The sequence below is a fragment of the Xenopus laevis genome, chromosome 2S (assembly GCF_017654675.1).
Source record: "Xenopus laevis strain J_2021 chromosome 2S, Xenopus_laevis_v10.1, whole genome shotgun sequence".
Lineage (NCBI taxonomy): Eukaryota > Metazoa > Chordata > Amphibia > Anura > Pipidae > Xenopus > Xenopus laevis.
This window is the reverse complement of record NC_054374.1, coordinates 106,183,201-106,207,058: the sequence shown is the minus strand read 5'-3', so window position 1 is coordinate 106,207,058 and position 23,858 is coordinate 106,183,201. Positions and strand designations below refer to the sequence as shown.

Below are 23,858 nucleotides of genomic sequence, written 5' to 3'. Positions count from 1 at the left end.
CCAAATACATTGTAATTTGATTTTGTTTCCTTTATGTGAAAGAATTGATATAATTGAGAATTTCATTGTCAACTTAGACACATTTGGTAATTGCAAACATAAAATTTCTAAAAAGCTTAAAAGTTGTAAGCCTATTCAATTACAATTCTATAATTTAATACAATTCTGTAATTCAAAATCGCCCACAGTATCAGATCTTACCTTTATGAATCTAACATGTTCAATAATGGCATTTATAGTTCAGAACTTGTTTAAATATGTGCATTATACAAAATATTAAACACCCTTAATAGCTTGTGACAAGAAACAATGTCCTGTAAATTAAACCAAACTTAAATTTTATCACAAGAATAAGCCATTTGTTCAATAATTATATTTAATGATTGCTTGTTCTACCTTAATTTATACTGTAAGATTCATCTATACTCATTACTCCTCAGAAATTTCTTGTGATTGTAGTGGTAACTGTGTCCATCATAGTGTCACGGTCGGCACCCAACACCAGAACAAACACCAGGCACCCTGGTCTCGGCTCGTGCTTCACCAGTAGTGTGACCGCCTTTGGGCCTCGGGAGGAGCCCTCGGCTTACTTGGATGCCACCTGGACTTAAACGAGAGGTGCAAGATGAGGGTTCTGGATAGGCAGAGGGGCACGACAGTAAAGCAAAGTCTTTGAACAGAAGATCGCAGTACAAGGCGTTTAGGCAAAGGAGTAGTCAGATCAGGCCGGGTCGAGGCAGGCAGAGAATAATCGTTATCAGACAGGCAAGGGTCAAACCAGGGAGTCAATCAGAGGGTTAATCAGAGGCGGTAGTCAGTAATCAGGCAAGGGTCAGAATCCAGAAATCAGAATAGTCAAATAGCCAGGCAGGGGTCAAAAACAGGAATCAAACAGGTTCAGAATATAGCAAAAGCTCAAAAGCACCAGGAACAAAATCCTATCACGGGCAATGACAAACTGTAGGAATGCCCTTTAAATACTTTTTGAATTTGGAGTCATTACGTCAGCGCGCATGCGCCTTTAAATCAGAAGTGCACATGCGCGCGCGCACTAGGGAGCCGGCACAGGAGCAGCGCGGCATGACGGGCGTCCCCGTCGAGGGGGCGGCAGGCGTCCCTGCCGTCCCCTCACTAGACCACCAGGACAAGGTATTTTTATCACACATAGTACCTCAGTGAACAGAATAGGAATAGAACTATGCATGGAAACTGAGGGTGTAAAGGCAATAAGCAAACTAGCCAACAACATATGTGAATGACCACCCTTTATAATGTCATTAAAATGAATAACCCCCAAATGTAGTTGCACTGCATGACATAAAAAAACTGAATATGTGAATTTTAGAGGATTTTTCAGTTTGAATAAACTTGAATTTTTATCATACTTGAATGTTTGCTTATTAAATCATAATTAAAGTGGCCCTTTCACCCAGACATAATTAACTGTATAATAAGTCCTTTTCAAATTAAACATGAAATCCAAATTCTATTCTTTATTAAAGCATTGATAGCTGTTGTAAACACATATAAAAGTTTCAACTGTCAATCAAATATTGCCTGCCCCTCCTCTATGCCTTAGGCATAGAGGCGGGGCAGGCAGTTACTTTCACTTTCCATTCAGTGCTTCCTAGATGTAACTGCCCTCCCACATTCCCTCAAATCTCTTAAACATTTTAATTATGTAACCAGAGCATGGGGATCAGGTCCCCTGTTCTGGTGCACAATCAAGATTTTGAGATGATGCAAGGCTTGGCTCCTACCTGCTTGCGATGATTATGAATTCCCAGACTGAAGGAAACAAAATTCAAATAATTTATACAGTGTACTTAAAGTTAATGTTGCTTGGCTAATGTGTTAAAATAAGATTTGGAATATTTTCTTTAGGTGATGGGTCCCCTTTAAAGAATGAAAAAGCCTTGAATACATAACATCCAAATTCTACCAATTATTTTCAATGGGTCTACAAACTCAAAAAAATAAGAAAAAAAGGGCATACATATTGCCTCCCACTGACTTCTACATGAACTTTTAGATAATGAAGTTTTACATTCAAGATTTTAAAAATTTAATTATGGAAAAAAATTGTACACTGGTAAATCATTCCTTCAGACTTAACATATGGATTTGACTCTTTATCATTTAAGGTTTTTTTATACTGCACTGAATAATATGAACTGAATGGGATCAAGTGCCAACTAAAACATAAATTATTACATTTAGATAAAACATCAAAGCACACTTTGACTAACAATTGTATAAGAGACATGATCATTAAATACCAGCTTATTATAAAAAAGTTGCCATCCTGTCACTTTAAAACTGAGCACATATGGAATCCAGGTTTTAGAGCATAAAAGTAATCAGCACAGGTGAATGTTGTGCTGCATTCACCATATGCTTAAAAAAGTTATGTGACAAAGATCTGCCTTTATTTAGTCACATGGCAAGATATACAAATGTGCACCTTCATATGTGTAAAGATTTTTTTCCAAGCAAATAACTAAAATCTTCTAAAGTTAAGGATATGATGCCAACATGTGCTTACATATGCATTTTGCCTTTTTAACTATTTCAGTGATAGATTTTCTAATGATATTCTATGTGCATTAAAATAGGAGAAACTTGTTGTTTTTTTAGAATTGATTAAATTTGATAAAAGCTTTTGTCACTTAGGTAAAGTGAAATATAAATGATATAAATGATATTAAATGGAAGCCAGCACTATGAACCAGTGACTTTCCCTGGCACAGGATAGCACAAGGAGAGCACACCCTGAATTAAAGATTATAAACCAAGGTTGCTGTGAGATCCCCTGAGCTACAAACTGGTCAGAAGTTGACATTAACTCCAGGCTTCCACTACGTCAGTAGGTACAATTATACAGACGTGTAAGGAGCACATTTTGAAGCAAGTACCTTTAAGCAAAGTGGTTTACACACAACTCACTGCGGAGAAAAGTGCAAGTTGCATACTACTCTTGCAGATGTAATAAAGCTCTATTGTCTCTCAGTTTCAGAATAGTCCCTAGATAATAAGAAATTAGAGGGTTAATTCAAGGGTTGATTACTACTACTGTTTAATTTCTATAAATTGACAATTCCAATATCAATTGTAGGGCTTGTATTTGTTAATGTTTACGGATGGGCAGAATCAGATGTAGCTGTGAATGGGTGAGAAGGAATGGGTTAAGGTAGGGGAAAGCTGGGCTTGGGGTGGAGAAAGAGAGGGATGTGATGTTAGGGGAAGAAGCAGTTCACTTCCTTATCGTCTGAGCAGTTTGAAATATCCCTCCCACCCCTCCCTGTTTTTTGCATAATTGGCAAAATGTCAGGCATTTTCTTCTTTATGTTTTCATTTTAATTATTAATAACTGAATGTGGATGTTTTCCAGAATCCATTGTTATATTGTGGTTTTTGTTCATATTAATTCCAAACGCATGATTCAGGGAATGTTTCAGATCGCCACTGGGGTCAGGAAGGAATTTTTTCCCCTTTTGAGGCATGATTGGCACTGGCTTCAGGTTGGGTTTTTTGCCTTCCTCTGGATCAAAACAGTGGATATATGATAATGTATTATAAGTTTAGTCACAGCAGCTGTAGGACCTTGCCAGAGTACTGCACAGGAAATTTTAGAAGAGGGAGAAAAGAGGTTCTCTCCTGTAACTGCACAGTGGGTTAATTGATACAGACAATACTACTGCTTGTGCTAGATGCCTGCTTGGATTTCCTGAAGCAACACTGGTTGGTATCCCTGTATGTATATATATATTTAATCCTTATTTAGCCCAAACTATAGGTAGAGGTCTGACAAAGTCAGATGAAAAAATGTTAATATTGTTTAAGAAAAAAGAAACCCCACCAAATAGAGGGTTACTATATCTATACCAAGTAGACTCAAAACAAAAATTACAAAACCAAAATAATCAATGAGGATAATAATTCATTCATAAAGGTGCTGACTAATAAATTAGGTAAAGTGCTAGTGCAATTAATTAAAGTGAGAACGATCAGTCTAAGGACTGATAAAAATTGATTATTCCTGAATCAAAAGGGTGTGTTACCCCACCAGTAGATTCCAATAACACCCCTTAATAAATAAGTTCATTCATTGATTAATATATAGAGTGTGGTTAATCAAAATAGATTAGACGAAATGATATTGCAATAAATTACACCAATAAAGTGCAGTGCAATAAATAGGCTAAAAAATGAGGCTTGGTAATTGATTAAATGGTTAAAAAGGATTTAGTAAAAAATGTCCAGAAGAAAAGGTTTTTTATATATGGGTTTATATATGAGCTGCTCCGGTTACCCTGTCCTGCCTTGACTTTGTGGTGTCCCAGGCCTTAGAAACGAAATAGGCAGTTAGTTTTTGGACAACTCCACCCTCTATATTTTTCAAATTTCTCTTAACCTTATTCTTGGAATATGACCGAATAATTTTTTAACCCATCTATAAAAAACCTTTTCTTCTGGCCATTTTTTACTAAATCCTTTTTAACCATCATCTGCTTGGATTTCCTATCATCGACTCACTGCAGATTCAGGACCGGCAGCAGCACTGCTGAACTTCTCTCATGGTGGGAGATGCAGCTCCTGCTGGTAGCAGAGTTTGGGGCCATCCTCTCTGTAGGGAGAGGCAGCCTAATACTCAGTGGTGGATATAATGACATAGTGCTGGTCTCAAATGGCAACTATGGAAGTGAAACTCAAGTCTTCAGTGAGGAACGGCAGAGCATAGTAGCGATCTCTTATGGAATTCTGTCTGTAGAATATTGCCTTGGGGTGAGGCTGGCATGGTCCTATTTATTTTAAAAAATGTGAATAAATGATGAGTCCATTTTACCCCATTCCTGTCACCTGGTATTTCATTAAGTTATGTAACAATGGGGTTCAATGGGAGGGCTCAAAGTGAAAGGTAATTTGAGTAGTCCCCATGTCATGTTGTTTTCCATGCAGTAACATAACAAACCCATACTTCCTGATTGCCTTGATATATGTTGGCTGGTATATAGTATCTTGTAGTTTTTTCAGCTTGTATTTTTGTGAAGAACTGTTAATTACCTTATCCCCTGCAGAATTTTATTACATTACTAAAATTATGTAGTAAATAGATATATAATATATTACACATATTTTGATCTCATTTTTGCAGATACAGTATATTAAGGATGAAAACAAGGACCTTCACTAACTAATAAAAGTCATAGAAACATACAGTACATATCCTCTAATCCCCACAGGTCATTTGACCTTGCTGGTACCAATAAAGCAAGCTGGAACATGTGAGACTATGGTGGACTTGGGGATATAGTAACATGTTTTTCTTTTTTATAAAATCTTTTGACATATAATATTCTTTCTCAGTCACTTTTGTGGACCACTCTGTTGAGTTCCCTGCTAGTTAACCCCTATAGATCAGTTCTCATAAATAAATGCCTAGAATTATTTTGGATATTTCAATTTCCCATTTCAAGTAACAATTTTCCACTGTTTGAAGCTCACTTATATCTCTAATCGCTAGTAAATAATAAGTCACCACCCCCACACCCTTTGTGTTTTTATGTTCTTGTAAAAAATGTGAATTAGCATTATATGATTGTAATCTCTAACAAACTGGTGTGTAGTAGTAGCACATTTATATAAATGTGACCGCATCCTAACAATGACAGCTCAAGTCTATTAGTCAGCTTATTGCCTACACTAACACTTGCTGAATTCAGGATATAAAATAATGTATTTGCCTGCCCCAAGAGCAGCACCTTAGGGGATTGATAGGTTAATGAATGGCCTAGAATTCTGCTTCTCAGGACTGGAGAGGCTAAATGTGACACAGATGTTTTAAATGTGGCAGGGGATTTCTTGTTGTTTTACTCTCTTGCTATATTTATGATAGCTGTAACTTTGTGTCATCATGATTGCCTTTTTTAGCTCCTTATGGTAAAAGGTAAGTTTGCAAATTAAATCTTAATGTTTTATATGACCAGGGAAAAGCATATTAGCTGACCCTTAAACAAGTAAATCCAGCTATGTTCCTTTGTTAACTGATCATTACTTTTATAGCCCAGAGCACCTGACACCAAATATTACATTGTAAACTTTGTTTCATAGATGGATGGTCACTGTGAAGAAAAAAAGGGTGTATTTTATTGTTAAATGAGAAAACAAAATGCTGTACCCTCATTGCTTTCTCATGCTACTTATCTGCAAAAAAAGATATTAAGATTAAATAAATGATATAAACTATACTGAAATATGGATTTTGCATATGCATTTTAGGCCAGGTTTACATAGCAACATAGTTCATAGATTCATAGTTCCAATATTTTATGGGCTTGGGTACAGATTTTCTGGATAAGGGATCTTTCCATCATTTGGATCTCTAACTTAAGTCTGCTAAAAATCAGACTAAATAAAGTCAATAGGAATGTTTTACCAGCAACATGGCTGCAGCTTAGTTACCATCAAGTACAAGCTACTATTTTATTATAACAGAAAAAAACAATATTGTTATCAAAATTTTTAATTATTTGCTTAAAGTGCACTTTATAGGAGATGGCCTTCACATAATTCATAGATTTCTGGATCAGAGGTTTCCATATAAGGGATCCCATACCTGCACCATACATGTATAAAAGCAGTCTCCAATTACAATATACAGATACTGAATCAATGCCACGTTAAAATGCTGCCACATATAGCTGACACCTGGCATTGACATATTTCATTTTTATTTCTAGTATCTCCCTACAGAATCATGAAATTACTTACTTTAATTACATAATGGATTTGGACCACTAAAATATTAGGTAAGTCATCTTTGCAAATATTTATTGGTTTATTCATATTCCACTTGCTGTACGAGATGTACATTCATACAATGTGATTTAACAAAATACACTCTCAGACTGAATGTAATGTTCTGTGAACCTGTGTAAAAGCATGCTGGCATGGCAATATGGCATGGAAATTAAAAAGATATATGTAATATGACAGTTGGGTAGAAATGTTAAGACCATTTAGATTTTGACAGGCTGTTCATATCCTTAATCCCTGAAATGCCTGTTTATTCATAAAGGCTATGCAAACAGATGTAGCATAGGTTATGTACCACATGAAAATGGAAATTCTTAATGCATCATTTTATTCCATTGGACTATATCTGCATTTGTGTAAAACCAAAAAAAAAAAAGGAATTTTGCAAACAAGGCTGAGCCTATAACTTTCCTTCTTTTGTTATTTTTTTTGCAAAAGCAATTGGCTTCCAAAATATAAAAATAAATGCAAAGCATCATAAAATTTACACTCGACATTAATTAAAATATTACACATTTATAAAATTTCAAACAAAATAATAAATAACATTTCCACATACAGCTTTACAGAGGAACAGAAAGGTTTGCCTGTCTTGGATGTACTAAATGCAAATGCCAAACTCAAGATGATGATGAAATACCGTATTTGTGTCTTTAGTGGTACACAGGACCAATGTTTGGTTTTACCAATAAGAAAGTGAATAATGGGACAAAAAAAATAAAAATTTAAGAAAAAAACACACTTTGGTATCTGTTTTAACAGTTTCTTGTTTTTCCCTTAAATGTACAGTTCTGCTCTGCACTGCAGTCTTATAGCATTAATCAAATAAAAGGGGCTCATCTTAAAGTTATATTTCAGTTTGTGTATTGTTTTGTCCGGTCCAATTGAAAAGGTTTTCATGCCGGATACTTTAGCTTAATTCTGAATTTTATGGCACATATTTACTGCACTAAAATCATGGCATCATTTTTTTTCATACATTAAAAAAGACATTGGACTATTTTGTCCATTCCTTAGCAATACACTCATTTGGCAATGTGCTGCAACACACAAATGAAGCACAAAGTGCTAAATCTTGGTGAATGCAAATGTAATTATCAATATCGTAACTTTCCATTTTCATCTTTTTAAATCTATAATATTTACAGTATTGCACTTAACTGCGCTTCATTGCATTTAGTAAACAATGATTCTATATCAATATTATTTCCAAACACCAGAGGGACATCTTCATCTCAGTATGTTGCAGAATTGGGGCCAATATAGCATATATGATCTGGGGGTGGTAACACATACAGGTAATTTTACAGAACGTGGTGTTTTGTGATACAAAAAGTTTACTTTTCAATGGATAACTATGGATATGTTCTGTTTCCAAACCACCACAAAACGTGTTGTAGCATAATTCTTCTTCTAAAGAACAACTGAAGAAATAAAATTATTGCTGTCTGCTTTTGCAAAAAGGTTTTTACATAAAGCACAGGATGTGTCTGCAACTCCACTTTTAATGGGAGACCACTCTTGTTCTTGGGTTGGAGATTCTCATGGTAGTGAAATAATACCATTGGTAACAAAGTAATGCCAGAGGGGAACCAGCCCCAGAAATCTATTATTTACCATATACGCATATATATTTATATGATTTTCCAAATTTGTTTGCTTAGACACATGCACAGGATTTTAAAACTGAAAGCAGCCTTGGTGAAGTTAGAAAAACCTTTTCAGGGAATAAAAAATTTCTATATTTCAGTCTTAAGTCTTGATTAATGTCCCCATGTCTGTCCACAGCTGGGGTAAAGTATCTGAATCACTTTCAGCTGCAATTCCAATTCAGAAATATCATGGCCGAAAACTTGCAACAAAAATAATTCTTGATAGGTTTAACTTCAAGCTTTTCAGCCTCTCTGAGCCAGCCCAAATGATGCCCTGCATAGTGAATCCTCCATGATTTTCTTTGATCTTCTAAATAAACAGGTATAGCCATATTAATGTCTGTGTATCATTTGTATACATTTGCAAAGCATTTTACCAAAATAGTTGGTGCTTGGAGAGTCTCTCAGAGGTCTAAAAGGGGATTCAGTACATTGATTTTTCAATGGCTATAAGTGTCAAAGACCCAAAGCCTCAGCATGTTTTCTGGCTTTGAGTCGTAAGTCAGCAATACTGGAGTTTTTGCTGTTGCTTTTGGCAGCTGCTGCTACTACAGCTGCAGCAGATGCTGTGTCTGCCAAAGATGCAATTGGAAGTCCAAAGGGTGGAGGAGGGAACATCAGGTAGGGAGCGTGAGCAGCCAGATGTGGGTGGAGGTGAGGATGTGCATGGGCTACTCCTTCCAACTGTAACTGGGCTTGTACCTAAAATCACAAAAAAAGTGTTACATTTATTTATTATTAATTATCTCTCATTTTTTATCAGCTGCAACTTGCTATGCAGACTATATGTTTATTTTAAGGAAAACCAAACATAGAATACAAAAGGTGACAGGCACAGATGCAAGTGTTAAGGGAAAGGCCACTCCTATGCCAATAAGTTTTCTGACACTTACCAAGTAACCAAGGATTGTATTCATTCATTCTTTCATTCTTTCATTCATTGTTTGTCACAGATTGCTGTCCATAGTGACTTGTTATTTGTGTGGTCATGTACACTGGTAAAAATGTGTGGGTGTTCTAAGATAGTAATAATAGGCCTAGAGTTTGCCCTCATCTAATAACCCACAGCAGCCAATCAGGCATACGGTTTGAAACAGCTAGCCATTAAGTATTACCAGATGACTGGATGCTATGGGTTACATTTTTAATTACAAAACCCTGTATTAACCTAATGATATTGCTTTTTATTGATTTAGAGTAGCTACAGTTTTGAACAAAATATAATTGGCTGCTGCGGGTCCTTGGAGTAGGGCAAACTTGTACTATGTTACTACATGAAACTTTTTTAAAATACAGTTAGACTGTTATGTCCTTTATCAATACTTTTCTATTTGTCTATAAAATTTTTGGTCAGACTAAAATATCTATGAGTAATACTGAGCAGAATTCAGAAGTTAGTAAAGTAGCCTAAAAAGGAACATCTAACTCCAGTGTCTAAGATGCAAGGCTTGAAAATTTCAGGTTAAAATCAGCCCATATGTAGAACAAATAATGCTTACTTGTACCTGGTGGATTTTAATATTATACAGTTAAATAAACAGATATGATTCCGAACTTTATATGACTATATTCAATTTCACAAAAATTAAAAAAGGAATGCAACTACAGACTTTTGTGTTTCACGTTTTTTAGTTCAAATTGTAAAATAAAAATAATAATGTTAATAAATCAGCCCCTAAGTTATAGCTATTTGTTATGTTGCCAGAAGTATTTGATCTACTTTCTTGTCACCAAAGTTTTTCTGTACCAACATGATGGGAAATGAGAAGGGTTAGGAGAATGAAAATATCAAATTATAAATATGATTTTGGTCATTTTCTGAAATATATTCAAATCTAATTTTAAAATCTTGTCTATACCAGCACACATATAGCATTGCCTAATACCACTCTTAAACAAAATGTATAACCCCTTCTTTTATTTGTTAGCTCTCTAGTTAATCTCTATTGGGCTGATTTATTAACATTAAAATAAGAGTATTTTAAAAATTAAGGGGCACATTTGTTACATGTCAAATTTTACTGGTTGGGCTTTTTGTAGCAAAAAACCTGAAAAAGTTGTGGGAAAAAAGTGCAACGTTTTGTTATTTATAATGCAACAAATCCAAAAATACTCCCGCTAAAACCTGTTGAAGTTATGTTGAAGTCAAAGGCAGATGTCTCTTTTACAATTGCACGATGTTGCTTGCCTTCATGATCTTCAGGGGTTTAAGGCATTTTGATGCTGTGTTTTGTTTTTGAAAGTTGTGGTTTTCAAAAGACAAATTTGAAAATTTTCGAATTATCGTAAGATTTTGTCAAGACTTTTACCACATAAGCTTTTTTGTTCAGTTATTTTAGTAAATTAAGGGCATTCATGGTTGGGAGTTTGTTTGTTGTTTTTTTAATAAGAATTTTAAAAAATATATTTTTACTAAATACCCCCTAAATGTTTGTATATTATGTACTAAAAACCTGAAAAATTTGTGTAAAAGTTGCATGTCATCATGTAGAGGTAGCAACATTTTTGAGATTTTTTCAATTTGTTTTTTGAGATTTTCAGATTTTTTGGGAACGTCTAAAGACCCATTGAAAATGATGCGTAGAATGCATATTTGCTGCATTTGATTTTTTTTTCCACGGATTTATGTAATCAAGTTTTTTGAATGCAATCTTTTTAATAAAGAACAGATTTGAGTTTAAGCTTTTGAGTTTATTCCGATTGAAAAAAAAACCTTAAATTTGACAAATTCGGATTTTAATAAATTGGTCTCCATGATTCTCTGCTTTCAGGCATTTATTAGAAATGGTGAGGATGTAGGCTGGAATACAATTAAATAAAATATACAGAAAATGAGGAACATGCATTTAGTTCCCATACATTGTCTATGGTGCCCGCCTCCAGTATTCCTTACTGCTGATATTTATTTCTATTTATTACAACGTCTGTCCCCTAGTTTGTAATGTTACTCTCTTATACAAATGCACAAAGCTTTGTACACATAAGCACTATATAAATATATATATATACAAAAAACAACTTACCAACAATGAGAGAAAAAGCCTAATGTTTGGTGGTGTAAATATTTTCGTAGCCTTGTCTTCCGAATGCATCTTGTAGCTTTCATTGCAGTAGTAGTTGTAGTTACTTGTGTATATTAATAGGTGGTAAGTGTATTTTCCTAAATAAACAATTTAATGGGCATCTGCAACAAGTCTCTACACAGTCCATCACTCTAACTTTAAAGTCCAATAATATCTCAGTGGGAAAGGAAGCCATACTAAGAGATTATACAAATAGTGGAGCAGTGCCTCCCGAGAACAAAAAAAAGAATGATCAATCAGGATTTGCCAATAGAAATATAACCAGTATTAGTATGTGTTGTTGAGAAACTATCATACAATGAAACTATACTGCCTGTACAGGATTTGCACCTAATGAGTTAGGATAATTCCTAATCTGGTAGGAGACCTATGAGACTGTATTGCTGTAATAGTGCCAACCTCTGAAAATGCAATGCCTGTGAACTACCACCTCTATGTCTATGAATAAAAAGATTTTTTTATATAAAAAAAAGTTATAAGTTATACTGTACAAATAGTACCACAAGAATGTGTGTATTTCTTTAAAGAGTTGGGGGCAGATTCACTAAAGGGCGAAGTGACTAACGCTGGCGCAAATTCACCAGCGTGACGTCATTTCGTAACTTCGCCAATTCACTAACGGGCGCTGGCGTAAATTCACTAGCGAAGTGGACCAACTTCACACCCTTACGCCAGGCGAAGTTGCGCTATGGCGAATGGGACGTAACTACGATAATTCACTAACTTGTGCATTTTACTGAACGTTACCTCTTGCGCCAGACTTGCCTTCGTCACCTCAAACCAGGCGAAGTGCAATAGAGTAGATAGGGCTTGCTTCAAAAAAAGCTGAAATTTTTTCTAAGTCCCAAAAAACACTGGCGTCTTTTCCTTTTTTAAGGGTGATAGGCTGAAAAAGATTGTTAATTTTTTTGGAGGTACCCTCCTTCCCCCCTACATTTCCTAACATATGGCACCTAAACTATACAGTGGGCACATGTATAGGGCAAAATAACACCTCTATTTAATTTTATGAAGCTTTCCCAGCTTGTGTAGTGTAATGTATTTGGTGCTACATATACGTCCATTGTACTTTAACTTGGCGCCGTATGCTAATTAGGCATCGCTAGCGTAAGTTCAGTTTGCTTGGCAAATTAACGCTAGCGCAACTTCGCTACCATTCGCCTCCCTGAGCGCAAATTCGCATTTTAGTGAATTTGCGTAGCGCAGGCGAAAATACGCCTGGCGAAGTGCGGCGAAGCTGTTGCCGGCGCAACTTCGGATCTTAGTGAATCTGCCCCTTGGAATCATGCCTGTGGCCAATAAACGTACTATACTGTCTTGATTTTCTTATAATGCAGTGCAAAATGTTTCTTATATCTTATATTATATTGTTTCTTATTTTATATTTTATATTTGCTTTGGAGTGAAGCTAAAGCTATATGTTTCAATACATACAGACATCTCAACTGTACATTATCCACATATAAATAGTTATATTTAGGGGCCTATATTTTAAACCTTGAATTTTTCTGGTTGAGTTTTTAAAGGGGATAAACTTGAATTTTAAGAAAAAAAAACAATTATTTTTTGAGATTTATTATTCTCTAAAAATCTGAAAATACTCATGTAAAAAGTCAAGGGCAGATGTCCCTTTAACAATTGGAAGCTGTTTCATGCCTTCATGATCTTCGAGGGCTTTGGGCTGGTTTTCGTTCGTTAATCAGAAAAAGTTGAGATTGTCAGACAATAACACGATTCAAGTGTCAATTCAAAAAAATCACACAATTTGAATTGATGCATGATGTTGTCTTGACTTTTTCCAACTTTTTCAACATTTATTGGTAAATGAAGGGGCTTTGGAGTTTCATCAAATTTTTTATTACATTGAGTTTTAGTAAATACCACCCTTAATTTTTGTTTTATTATTGCTGTTTCAATGTTTGCTAGAGGTTTTTATTTGTTAAATTGTTAATTGTTGGGAATATAATTAAAAAAATACAAACAAAAATAAAAACAAATCAGAAATCAGTTTATTGATGGGGATGTCTTTTCATATTTGTGTCTGATTTTTGACGATACATAACATGATTTAAAATGGAAATAATGTTTCTCCAATCATTTTAAAAATCTGTGATGATGCTGTATGTTTTAACATTTTATAGTTGGGTAATATTATTATTGTAGTATTGTTATTATAATTATTGTTATTATAACTCTATTGTGTTATTTTGCATTGGGGTTCATCATTAACATAGGCCTTTGAATTAACATTAGCATTGTAAATTAAGTCAGTTAGCTGTGACATTAAATGAGCATGTGTAAAATAATTTCCATCTGATGTACTGATTTAATATCTCTGCTACACTGATATATCCCTATACTCGTCAAAATGTATTGTTGAAATCTCTAGCTAAAGCACACTACAAACAGCTATAGCTCTAATTTAACTAGGAAAAAACATTAACATTTGAGAGGCTGCCATTTATAATAGGCCAGGTAATGGGTCAGAAAAGTTTTTAGAAGCATCTGTATTTATATTAAAAAAAATTCTTAACTCATCACCAAAAGAAAATGGCAAATGATTAGTGATGGGCGAATAAATTCATCAGGCGCAAATTCACTGCTAATTTCTGTTTTTTACTTAAAACTATCCTAAAGCACGCATAAAAATTATCAAAATGATTCAGACGTCTATTGACTTTAATGCATTTGGACAAAATAGGAGCGGGTATAAAAATTGTCGTGTCGATGAGTGTCAAAATAATTTTGATGCCCATTGACTTCAATGTGTTTCGATGCGGTTTCGTGAATTTTGCTAATTTTTCATTGTGGCGAAACAAATTCGCCCATCACTACAAATGATGTATCAATCAGCATAAATTAAAGACATCCAGCTGAATACATATCCACTCTTGTTCATATAACCATCTCCTGCAAATGGGCTAGATTATGTTGGAAAAAGGATTTACTTGAAGGAATTGCTCATCATTACTTTAGGAATAAACTAAGACTACTATCTAAGATGATTGCTTACTAAATAGTATAAAATAGAATAATTCTGTATTGTGAAACATGCAGCTGATAATAATATAATAATGCACTATGCTGTTTCTCTTTGACTTTTTCCAGGTTCCTTAAACGCTCTCGATAAAATGTATAGGTAAAAACAAGTCACAAAATTGCCAGTTGTTCACAGCAGTTCATTTCCAATAGTCAATGCCAAAGAAAACTACATCATGCAGAAAAGTAAACTAACACCCCTACATTTAACTGTCTCAATCCTTGCTGCTGTACAGCTAAAATGATTTAATAATATATTCCACACAGAAAACACAATGTAGCATAGGGTTAAGATGTTGAGAAATTTTCCCTAGAAATAAAATGTGAAAATTAAATTTTCCAAGTCTAAAACTGACTAGAGAAAGGCAGTTAACCTTGTCTGAGCACGTATAACAGTGTGGGTGGTCTGAGTTTAGAAAATCTTTACTGTTTCCCAAAAACATACTTACTGAAAAGCAACGTTTGGAACTGCAAGGTATAGCACTACTGTCCTACCCCTTAAAACGTTATACTGTAGCCGCTATACACAGTACCGGAAATAACCACGGTGTAGCTCAAATGTATTACATTTTTATCAGGGTTTTTGAATATTAAAAAAACTGGTATTTGTCAAATTTTAAACTTGTTTGAAAAAAATCTCACCTTGTGTTACAGGGTATGAATTTTAGATGGAAATATATTGTGTCTACCCTACTGTACTTTATTGTACTGCTGCTGTTTAATATAAAATCTGCACCGTCGATGAAATAGACAACAAATTACTGCTCTCCTTTCGAAAGGGGTGACCACTTCCCAGCAAGAAAACTTTAGCAATACTTCCCATTGAAGAAATACAATTATTTCCTTTTTTTAGCAATATTATTTTGTACTCTTTTATCTCATAAATATAATTTTTAAGAATTGTACACTTAAAGGAAAACTATACCCCCAAAATGAATACTTAAGCAACAGATAGTTTATATCAAATTGAATGACATATTAAAGAATCTTACCAAACTGGAATATATATTTACATAAATATTGCCCTTTTACATCTCTTGCCTTGAACCACCATTTCGTGACTCTATCTGTGCTGCCTCAGAGATCACCTGACCAGAAATACTGCAACACTAAGGGGCCGATTCATGAAGCTCGAGTGAAGGATTCGAATTAAAAAAACTTCGAATTTCAAAGTATTTTTTGGGTACTTCGACCATCGAATTGGTTAAATTCGATCGAATTCGATCGAATTCGAACGATTCGAACGATTCGAAGTAAAAATCGTTCGACTATTCGACCATTCGATAATCGAAGTACTGTCTCTTTAAAAAATACTTCGACCACCTACTTCGGTAGATAAAACCTACCGAAGTCAATGTTAGCCTATGGGGAAGGTCCCCATAGGCTTGCCTGTGATTTTTTGATCGAAGGATTTTCCTTCGATCGTTGGATTAAAATCCTTCGAATCGTTCGATTCGAAGGATTTAATCGTTCGATCGAACGAAAAATCCTTCGATCGATCGATCGCAGGATTTGCGCAAAATCGTTCGACTTCGATATTCGAAGTCGAACGATTTTAGTTCCCAGTCGAATATCGAGGGTTAATTAACCCTCGATATTCGACTCTTGATGAATCGGCCCCTAACTGTAACAGGAAGAAGTGACGAAGCAAAAGGCAGAACTCTGTCTGTTAATTGGCTCATGTGACCTAACATGTGGTTTGTATGTGTGCACAGTGAATCTTACGATCTCAGGGGGCGGCCCTTATTTTTTAAAATGGCAATTTTCTATTTATGATTAACCAATGGCACATACTACTAGAAAAGTATAGTATTATGATAATGGTTCATTTACATGAAGCAGGGTTTTACACATGAGCGGTTTTACTCAGTATCTTTTAATAGAGACCTACATTATTTGGGGGATATAGTTTTCCTTTAATGAGACAATTCTTCTTGTTAGTAGGTGTTTGGTTGTCTGTAAAAATTAATAAAACACGTGCATAGCAATTTTGCAAGATTTATTGTTTTTTAAGCATTTTGTAGTCCAAAGACTTACCAATAATGGTTATAACATTGGCATCATTGGCATCATATTTTGAATTGATTAGTAGTAGAAGTATAGGTGTTAATACTTGCCTAATAACATTATAATCACACATGTGCCATAAAATTGCTAATACTGCAGGTATTGAGAGTATTCACAGTGAAGCCCCCTCGTGGAGGAATGAAGCTATACCGACAAACTCACACATATACCCATATAAATATATATAAATAAATGAAACTGGCATGATATTCCTTATCTATGAAAACTGATCTCTGATTTAATTTATATTTAATACAAAATGCATGCTTCCTCATATTAATAATATGTTATATAAGGATACAAAATTATACAAGGAATTAATTTTTCCCTTCTGGAGTTCAAAGACGTGTAAAAGTACTTTGATGGTAACTCCATAGGATAGTGTGATACATTCCCACTAGATTGATTCAGATGTGTAATTTTATGCAAAATAACATTTCCATTATGATTATTTAAATGGACTGTAGATGTTCCTTACAGTATTCTCTGCTGTGCTTTTTGTAAAAGTGAATTTATCCCACTTATATGTGGCCAGTTACACAGCAGGAGGTAATATTCAGTGTCTCACTATCACAAGTTTTACAATAAACATATTTTTAATAGTTTTATTTACTGAACAGTATAAAGCGTCATTAACAGTAGGTTAACTGTCCTCCATGTTATACACTCTGCATTGGGTTTTATGTAAATTGCAACACAAAATTCCAGAATATTGGGGTTTGTCTCATCATGGGCGAACATTCTCAGAACAATTATAAACAGGGTATTGTGTGTTCTGTAACATTTGGGGGGAGAGTTTTCTTACTGTGACCTTAAGAAAACATGTTAGACATCCCTGCCTGCCCATAGGTAAAATAGTCTGTGGTGTCAGGCACATCTAAAGGGACCACTAACAAGAAAGAAACTTGGAATATTCTGCTTGAGCACATAATTCAAATACTTAATCAGTGGCAACCTTCTTTATAGTAGGGAATTCTGGGAATTGTAGTTCCACAACAACTTCAAAATACCTACATCATTACCCCTATCAAGAGACTACTAAAGTACAATATGGGACATATTACTTAAGTAACTTCATTAAATATTACATTTAAACAAAGACTTTTTATACCAAGCAAAGCGATGTTAGCTCTGTATATTCCAGCTGAAATGTGTCCACAGACCACATGCACAAAGCTCTCTGCTTCCTCCATAGCATAGTGTGTTTGGGACTAACAAGCAAGAGATTTATGGCATCATTTCAGTTCACCCACAGGTCTTTCTCCCCATACATTTTTGATCATTTCCATATTGAATCAGACCATCTACAAAATAAAGCCATAAGCTCTCTAGATTTCCGATTGCACTGCAATTTCACTGAAGCCAGAGTAACAAAATCTAATAAGAATCGAACAGTTGTCATATTAAGAATAAAAATATAGAAAATTATTCTAATGAAGCTTATCACAGACGTGCGCTAGTGATTACCAACACATCTGTACTGCATTAAAAATCACTTGTTCAGAGCACGTAAATAATCACTTTCAAAGGGAAGCTCAAAACCCACAGGAAATGCATTCAATCTATTTCATGCCATTGGTCTCTCAAATACCTCTATCATTTTCAGCACAGGCAAATGCACGTAAGCCTTTTATACCAATGCAAGGCTATATTCACTTTTAGCAATATAGATGGATGATAATAACTGATGATTAGATAGATAGATAGATAGATAGATAGATAGATAGATAGATAGATAGATAGATAGATAGATAGATAGATAGATAGATAGCCTGTACAGAGTACTGTACACGTCACTTGTTAGCATTGGAAATTACTGCCATGGTTTAACAAGATGGATCTATCTATGGACTTTCTTTTATAAAGTGCCAAATTTCACACATATTTTGTTTCTGGCCCTTTTGCATTTGACAGAGGCATTTCGACATTTATTATGATTCTACCATTTTGAACATTCTCATTATTTGATTGGCTACAAACAAAAAAAGAATGAAAAGTAGGTTATCAAACCCAAGCACGTTGTATGAGAATCATTACCTGCTGGAAAGGCATCCTCAGGGCTCCCATGTTCACATATGGAGCAACTCTGCAGCTTTCTAAGTGACCTCCCGTTCCTAAAATCACACCTGCAAAAGCACAAACACATGTTATAAAAAGCTTATTTTGAAGCCATATTGCAGTTTTAAATATTTGCACATGCAGTCATGAGACAAAGGAACAGTTTTTTCTCATTGTCTTCACTATTTGCAGACTTGTAATAGCAAACTATTAATGAATGAATGAATGAATGAATGAATTCATGAATTGATTAATTAATATTATATATGACATCTCAACATTATAATTTCATTGTTCTGACATAACTACTCAAATATTATAAGGAATAAAGTACCTAAAATAAAGGATGTAAATATACTGTATATTTTGTTGTCCTTTATAAAAGCAAAGGGTTTGTAGGCTGGTGCAAATATGCCACAACAGAACTCATTGGACACTTTGAATATATACTTCAAATTTATAGCACTGTGCTAGATACTGACATTTCTAGTTTATAAGGAAATTGTCACAGTTCACATTGTGAAGCAAAAGCTAAGATTAGCGTTAGGTTGCATTTCATAAATATCTCACTAATGGGCTTACAATGAGTACCTTGCATCTACCAAAGTGTTTCCCTCTGCAGCAGATAGCAAGTTGTAATGTGAGGCTTCACTTACTTCCCAAGTACAGTTCAATGCCCTACAATATACATAGTCGCACTGGGAAAAGACTTTGTCTTAGAAGTATATCTTCTAAATACTTCACCCATGACTTGAGCACCCGACAAAACCGACCATAGCCCCAGGGCTATAAACATAGAAAATACTTGAAATTTTATGAGATAGACTATTATTGGATATAGCGTTTAGGGTGGTTTTATTTCAAGGTGAATTACATTACTAATGTATTACCTAAGATCTTATTGCAACTGTGAATATAAAAAAAATATTGTCATGAATGCCTTTTTCCTTTAAATGACTGATTGGCCCATAGGCGCATTAGTATCATGCATCCTACATGTATAAGATAATAACACAACTGTACCTGTGTTATAAAGATGACATTTGGCAATACTCACCATACCCACCTTTGTGCATTTGGTTTTCTTGTTTTCTGCATTTTGCTCTCCTATTCTGAAACCAAACCTGAAAAAAATTAATTGAATGCATGAGACATAAATATTAAAATTTTAAAAAATGAACTGTGCATTGCTTGGCTTGAACATGGAAATAGCTTGTGTTACTCACTGATGTCTGATTCAAGGGTTTATATAGTTCCAATCTTAACTGTCTGGAAAAGAGTAAGTGTGGTCTGTGGCTTAGTTTCTCTATTTGTTAGTTACATGCTTATAGTTTCATGTGGAGGTGATGCATATGCTTTCTCAGTCTGAGAGAGAGAGAGAGAGAGAGAGAGAGAGAGAGAGAGAGAGAGAGAGAGAGAGAGAGAGAGATAATAGATCAATAGATAGATAGATAGATAGATAGATAGATAGATAGATAGATACTGTAGATAGATAGATAGATATAGATAGATAGATAGATAGATAGATAGATAGATAGATAGATAGATAGATAGATAGATAGATAGATAGATAGATAGATGATATTCTCATCATGTTATTTAAAAAAATCATAAAAAATAAGAGCTTCTAATATTACATTTTCAGATACAACATTTTTTAGTTTGCTTTTTATGAAACTTTCTACTAATATATAATATATATATGTTTGAATAAACTCTGTTCTAGGGACTTAGCTTGTATGGTGATTGTGGACCCCTACGGCAACACTTTGCAATGTAATGATCCAACTAGTCAAATGGACAGATTCCACTCCCACTTGTCAGATCTCTAGCAAATGTATGGTACAGATATGTGTGAGGCTTTAAAAACAATGTAGTCTCCAAATGCAATTTGCTTAAATGTACCTATGTACTTATGGTATGAACTTTATGTTAACCTTGCAAGCAAGAATAGGGTTTATGTATTTTACTGCCTCCTCTCTATCATTATATATCCCTTTAGTCCTGGATGTGTCCTCTACTGAAATTAGTCTGTGTGTCTGGCACATACCAACAATCCATCCTATAGGAATACGATTATCATACAAAAATAACAATACCAAAAAAACACGGGGAAAATAGCAAGAAATATAAGGATATAGAAACAAACAGTATTTTCATGAATCCATGATGAAAGAATGGGAGAGCCCTACAAAGATTATCTGGTTCATGACCAACTTGTCCAGTCCTTCAGCTCCTATTGAACTCCCACAGATGAAGGTCAGCATAGTGTATTGGAAATTCTAGTTTAACAACAGCTTGGGAAATACATGATGGGCATCCCTGCCCTATATAATTAAATACAGCAGGCTCGTTAGGAATAAAAATGTAGTTTTTGTATTTATTTGTTTTAACATTGGAATGGAAATAAAATGTTACATATTACAGTTGCTTGCAGTCTCCATGTTCAGAGTATAAACAGCACAAGGGAAGTAGAGTAAAAAAAAGTATTTGCAAAGTTTGCACCAGGTCAAGAAATCCATAGTAACATTTATCTATTAACCTATTACAAAGCAAATATACCACTGGTTGCTATAGGTTACTAGACCTAGTTCCAACTTTGCAATTTTCACTGTATAAAGAGTGATCATCTACCAACAAGTCACAAGGAATGGCAGGGGTCTAGCGATGCAGGTATGAGATCTCCTGGGGGGGTGCTAGATGTATAGAGTAACATCCCGACATAAAATCTTTGTACAGGTATGGGATCCGTTATCCAGAAACCCCATTATCCAGAAAGCTCTGAATTACGGAAAGGTTGTCCCCCATAGACTACATTATAATCAAGTAATCCAAACTTTTAGTAAAACAGTACATTGTACTTGATCCAAACTAAGATGTAATTAATCCTAATTGGAAGCAAAACCAGGTTATTGGGTTTATTTAACGTTTACATGATTTTTTTAGTAGACTTAGGGTATGAAGATACAAATTATGGAAAGATCCACTATCCAGAAACCCCCAGGTCCCAAGCATTCTGGATAACAGGTCCCATACCTGTACAAAATAAATCATTAAACACCCTTAGCAAGGACAAGAAAAAGTGCTTAATTTGCCTTTACCAGAGAAGTAAATAACTGAATAAGAAGCACTTGACTATGTCCCTATAGTCATCTCAAGTAGTCACACAGAGCTGGCTTCTTGGTGACACATGAGGTCAGTAACCCTTCTTGGGCACAAGTTCTGATAGACTGAGTTCATTAATCAATATTTCAGCTTTGCGTGATGCTTTGCAGCATAAGGAACAACTTATCGGATCTGTATTTGTTTCCACACAAGTTTAAGTGCCGTGTGTGAATTGGCAGTGTCAAATCTCACTTGAAGCAAGAAATTGCTTCCCTATGCCATATATCAGATAAGCAATTTTTCCATAGACGTCACCCTGAACATGGCCACTTGCCCTCTGTGGTACGGGGCATATTAGAAGGGAAATATTAGACAACTGTGAGTCACAGGAAAGATATGGGCAGCTCAGTCTGGTGTCTGGAGACAATGGCTATACATGTGAAGTTGCTAAATGTGAATAAATGTTTGGAATTTAGTAAACAAAGAAAATGGCAAAAAATCATATTTTATGGGTTACTTGAGATTGCCCTCCACTTGCCAGATTTTAATAATTGCAATAGAATCACATCTGGCTGCAAATGTTGCCCTGTTGACAACAGCCCTGGGGGTGAAACAATAGATCCAGCAATTAATGGGTGGTTATGCAGGAGTACAGAGGACTAGGTGGGGGGGGCACAGGTTTGATACAAAGCAGGGAAGCAGATCATCATGGCCAAAGTTTAAGGGAAGGGGAAGTGCAATATATATTATTTGTCGTAGGGCCAAGCAACTGATATCTATGCAACTGAACTAGTTACTAGCCTAACTTTAGCGCTCTACCAGTTCATATTTAAACTTTGGTCTGCTGGTTTAATCAGTGTCTGAAGAACGGGCAAAGACTCAGTGCTTGACTGTGCCAGTGCTACAGAGCATGAAGGTTCTGATAGAGACAGGGTACCTGAAGGAAAATGGCCATTATTTCCAAGAAATCCTTTCTACTATTACACACACAATATGAAGGCATTTCACTAAGGAATTATCACATCATAATTATGTATTTTACTAAGTGAAACCACAATAGAGATGTACACAGAGTTTTTATAAGGCAATATGTAACTGGTCTTAATTCTTAATTCCAGTTATCATGGAAATTAACGAAATTAGCGTCTTGGATTTTGAACTGCTATCTAGTTGCCACCATCACAGACCCATAGCAACCCAGCAGGGTTCTGAATTTTAGGCAGCTGGAAAATGAATAGCAGATGACCTTTATAGAAAGTTGAATGATTTCAGGTGGTCTTATAATAATACTAAAAAATGATTGTCGCGACAATCAGTCAATCTCATGCTTAAAGGGATACTGTCATGGGAAAAAAAATTTTTTTCAAAATGAATCAGTTAATAGTGCTGCTCCAGCAGAATTCTGCACTGAAATCCATTTCTCAAAAGAGCAAACAGATTGTTTTATATTCAATTTTGAAATCTGACATGGGGCTAGACATTTTGTCAATTTCCCAGCTGCCCCCAGTCATGTGACTTGTGCTCTGATAAACTTCAATCACTCTTTACTGCTGTACTGCAAGTTGGAGTGATATCACCCCCCTCCCTTTCCCCCCCCCAGCAGCCAAACAAAAGAACAATGGGAAGGTAACCAGATAGCAGCTCCCTAACACAAGATAACAGCTGCCTGTTAGATCTAAGAACAACACTCAATAGTAAAAACCCATGTCCCACTGAGACACATTCATTTACATTGAGAAGGAAAAACAGCAGCCTGCCAAAAAGCATTTCTCTCCTGAAGTGCAGGCACAAGTCACATGACATGGGGCAGCTGGGAAATTGACAAAATGTCTAGCCCCATGTCAGATTTCAAAATTGAATATAAAAAAATCTGTTTGCTCTTTTGAGAAATGGATTTCAGTGCAGAATTCTGCTGGAGCAGCACTATTAACTGATTCATTTTGAAAAAATTTTTTTTTCCCATGACAGTATCCCTTTAACAACAACCAATCCATCATTTACAAAATAGATTAGAGAAAGGTAAATAACTCCATACACT

The 23,858-nt window shown here is 35.1% G+C and overlaps 1 protein-coding gene across 1 annotated transcript in view; it reads right to left on the bottom strand.

The window, feature by feature from the left end:
• Positions 1–7,716: 7,716 nt before the first annotated feature.
• Positions 7,717–23,858, bottom strand: part of LOC108709734 (short stature homeobox protein) — a 23,737-nt gene continuing 7,595 nt past the window's right edge. Inside the window, exons 3-5 of the mRNA XM_018249830.2 lie at positions 19,782–19,839; positions 18,695–18,783; positions 7,717–9,170 (exon numbers count right to left, since the gene is read on the bottom strand). Coding sequence (XP_018105319.1) covers positions 8,925–9,170; positions 18,695–18,783; positions 19,782–19,839 — 393 coding nt within the window. The 3' untranslated portion in view covers positions 7,717–8,924. The remainder of the gene's footprint in view (positions 9,171–18,694; positions 18,784–19,781; positions 19,840–23,858) is intronic.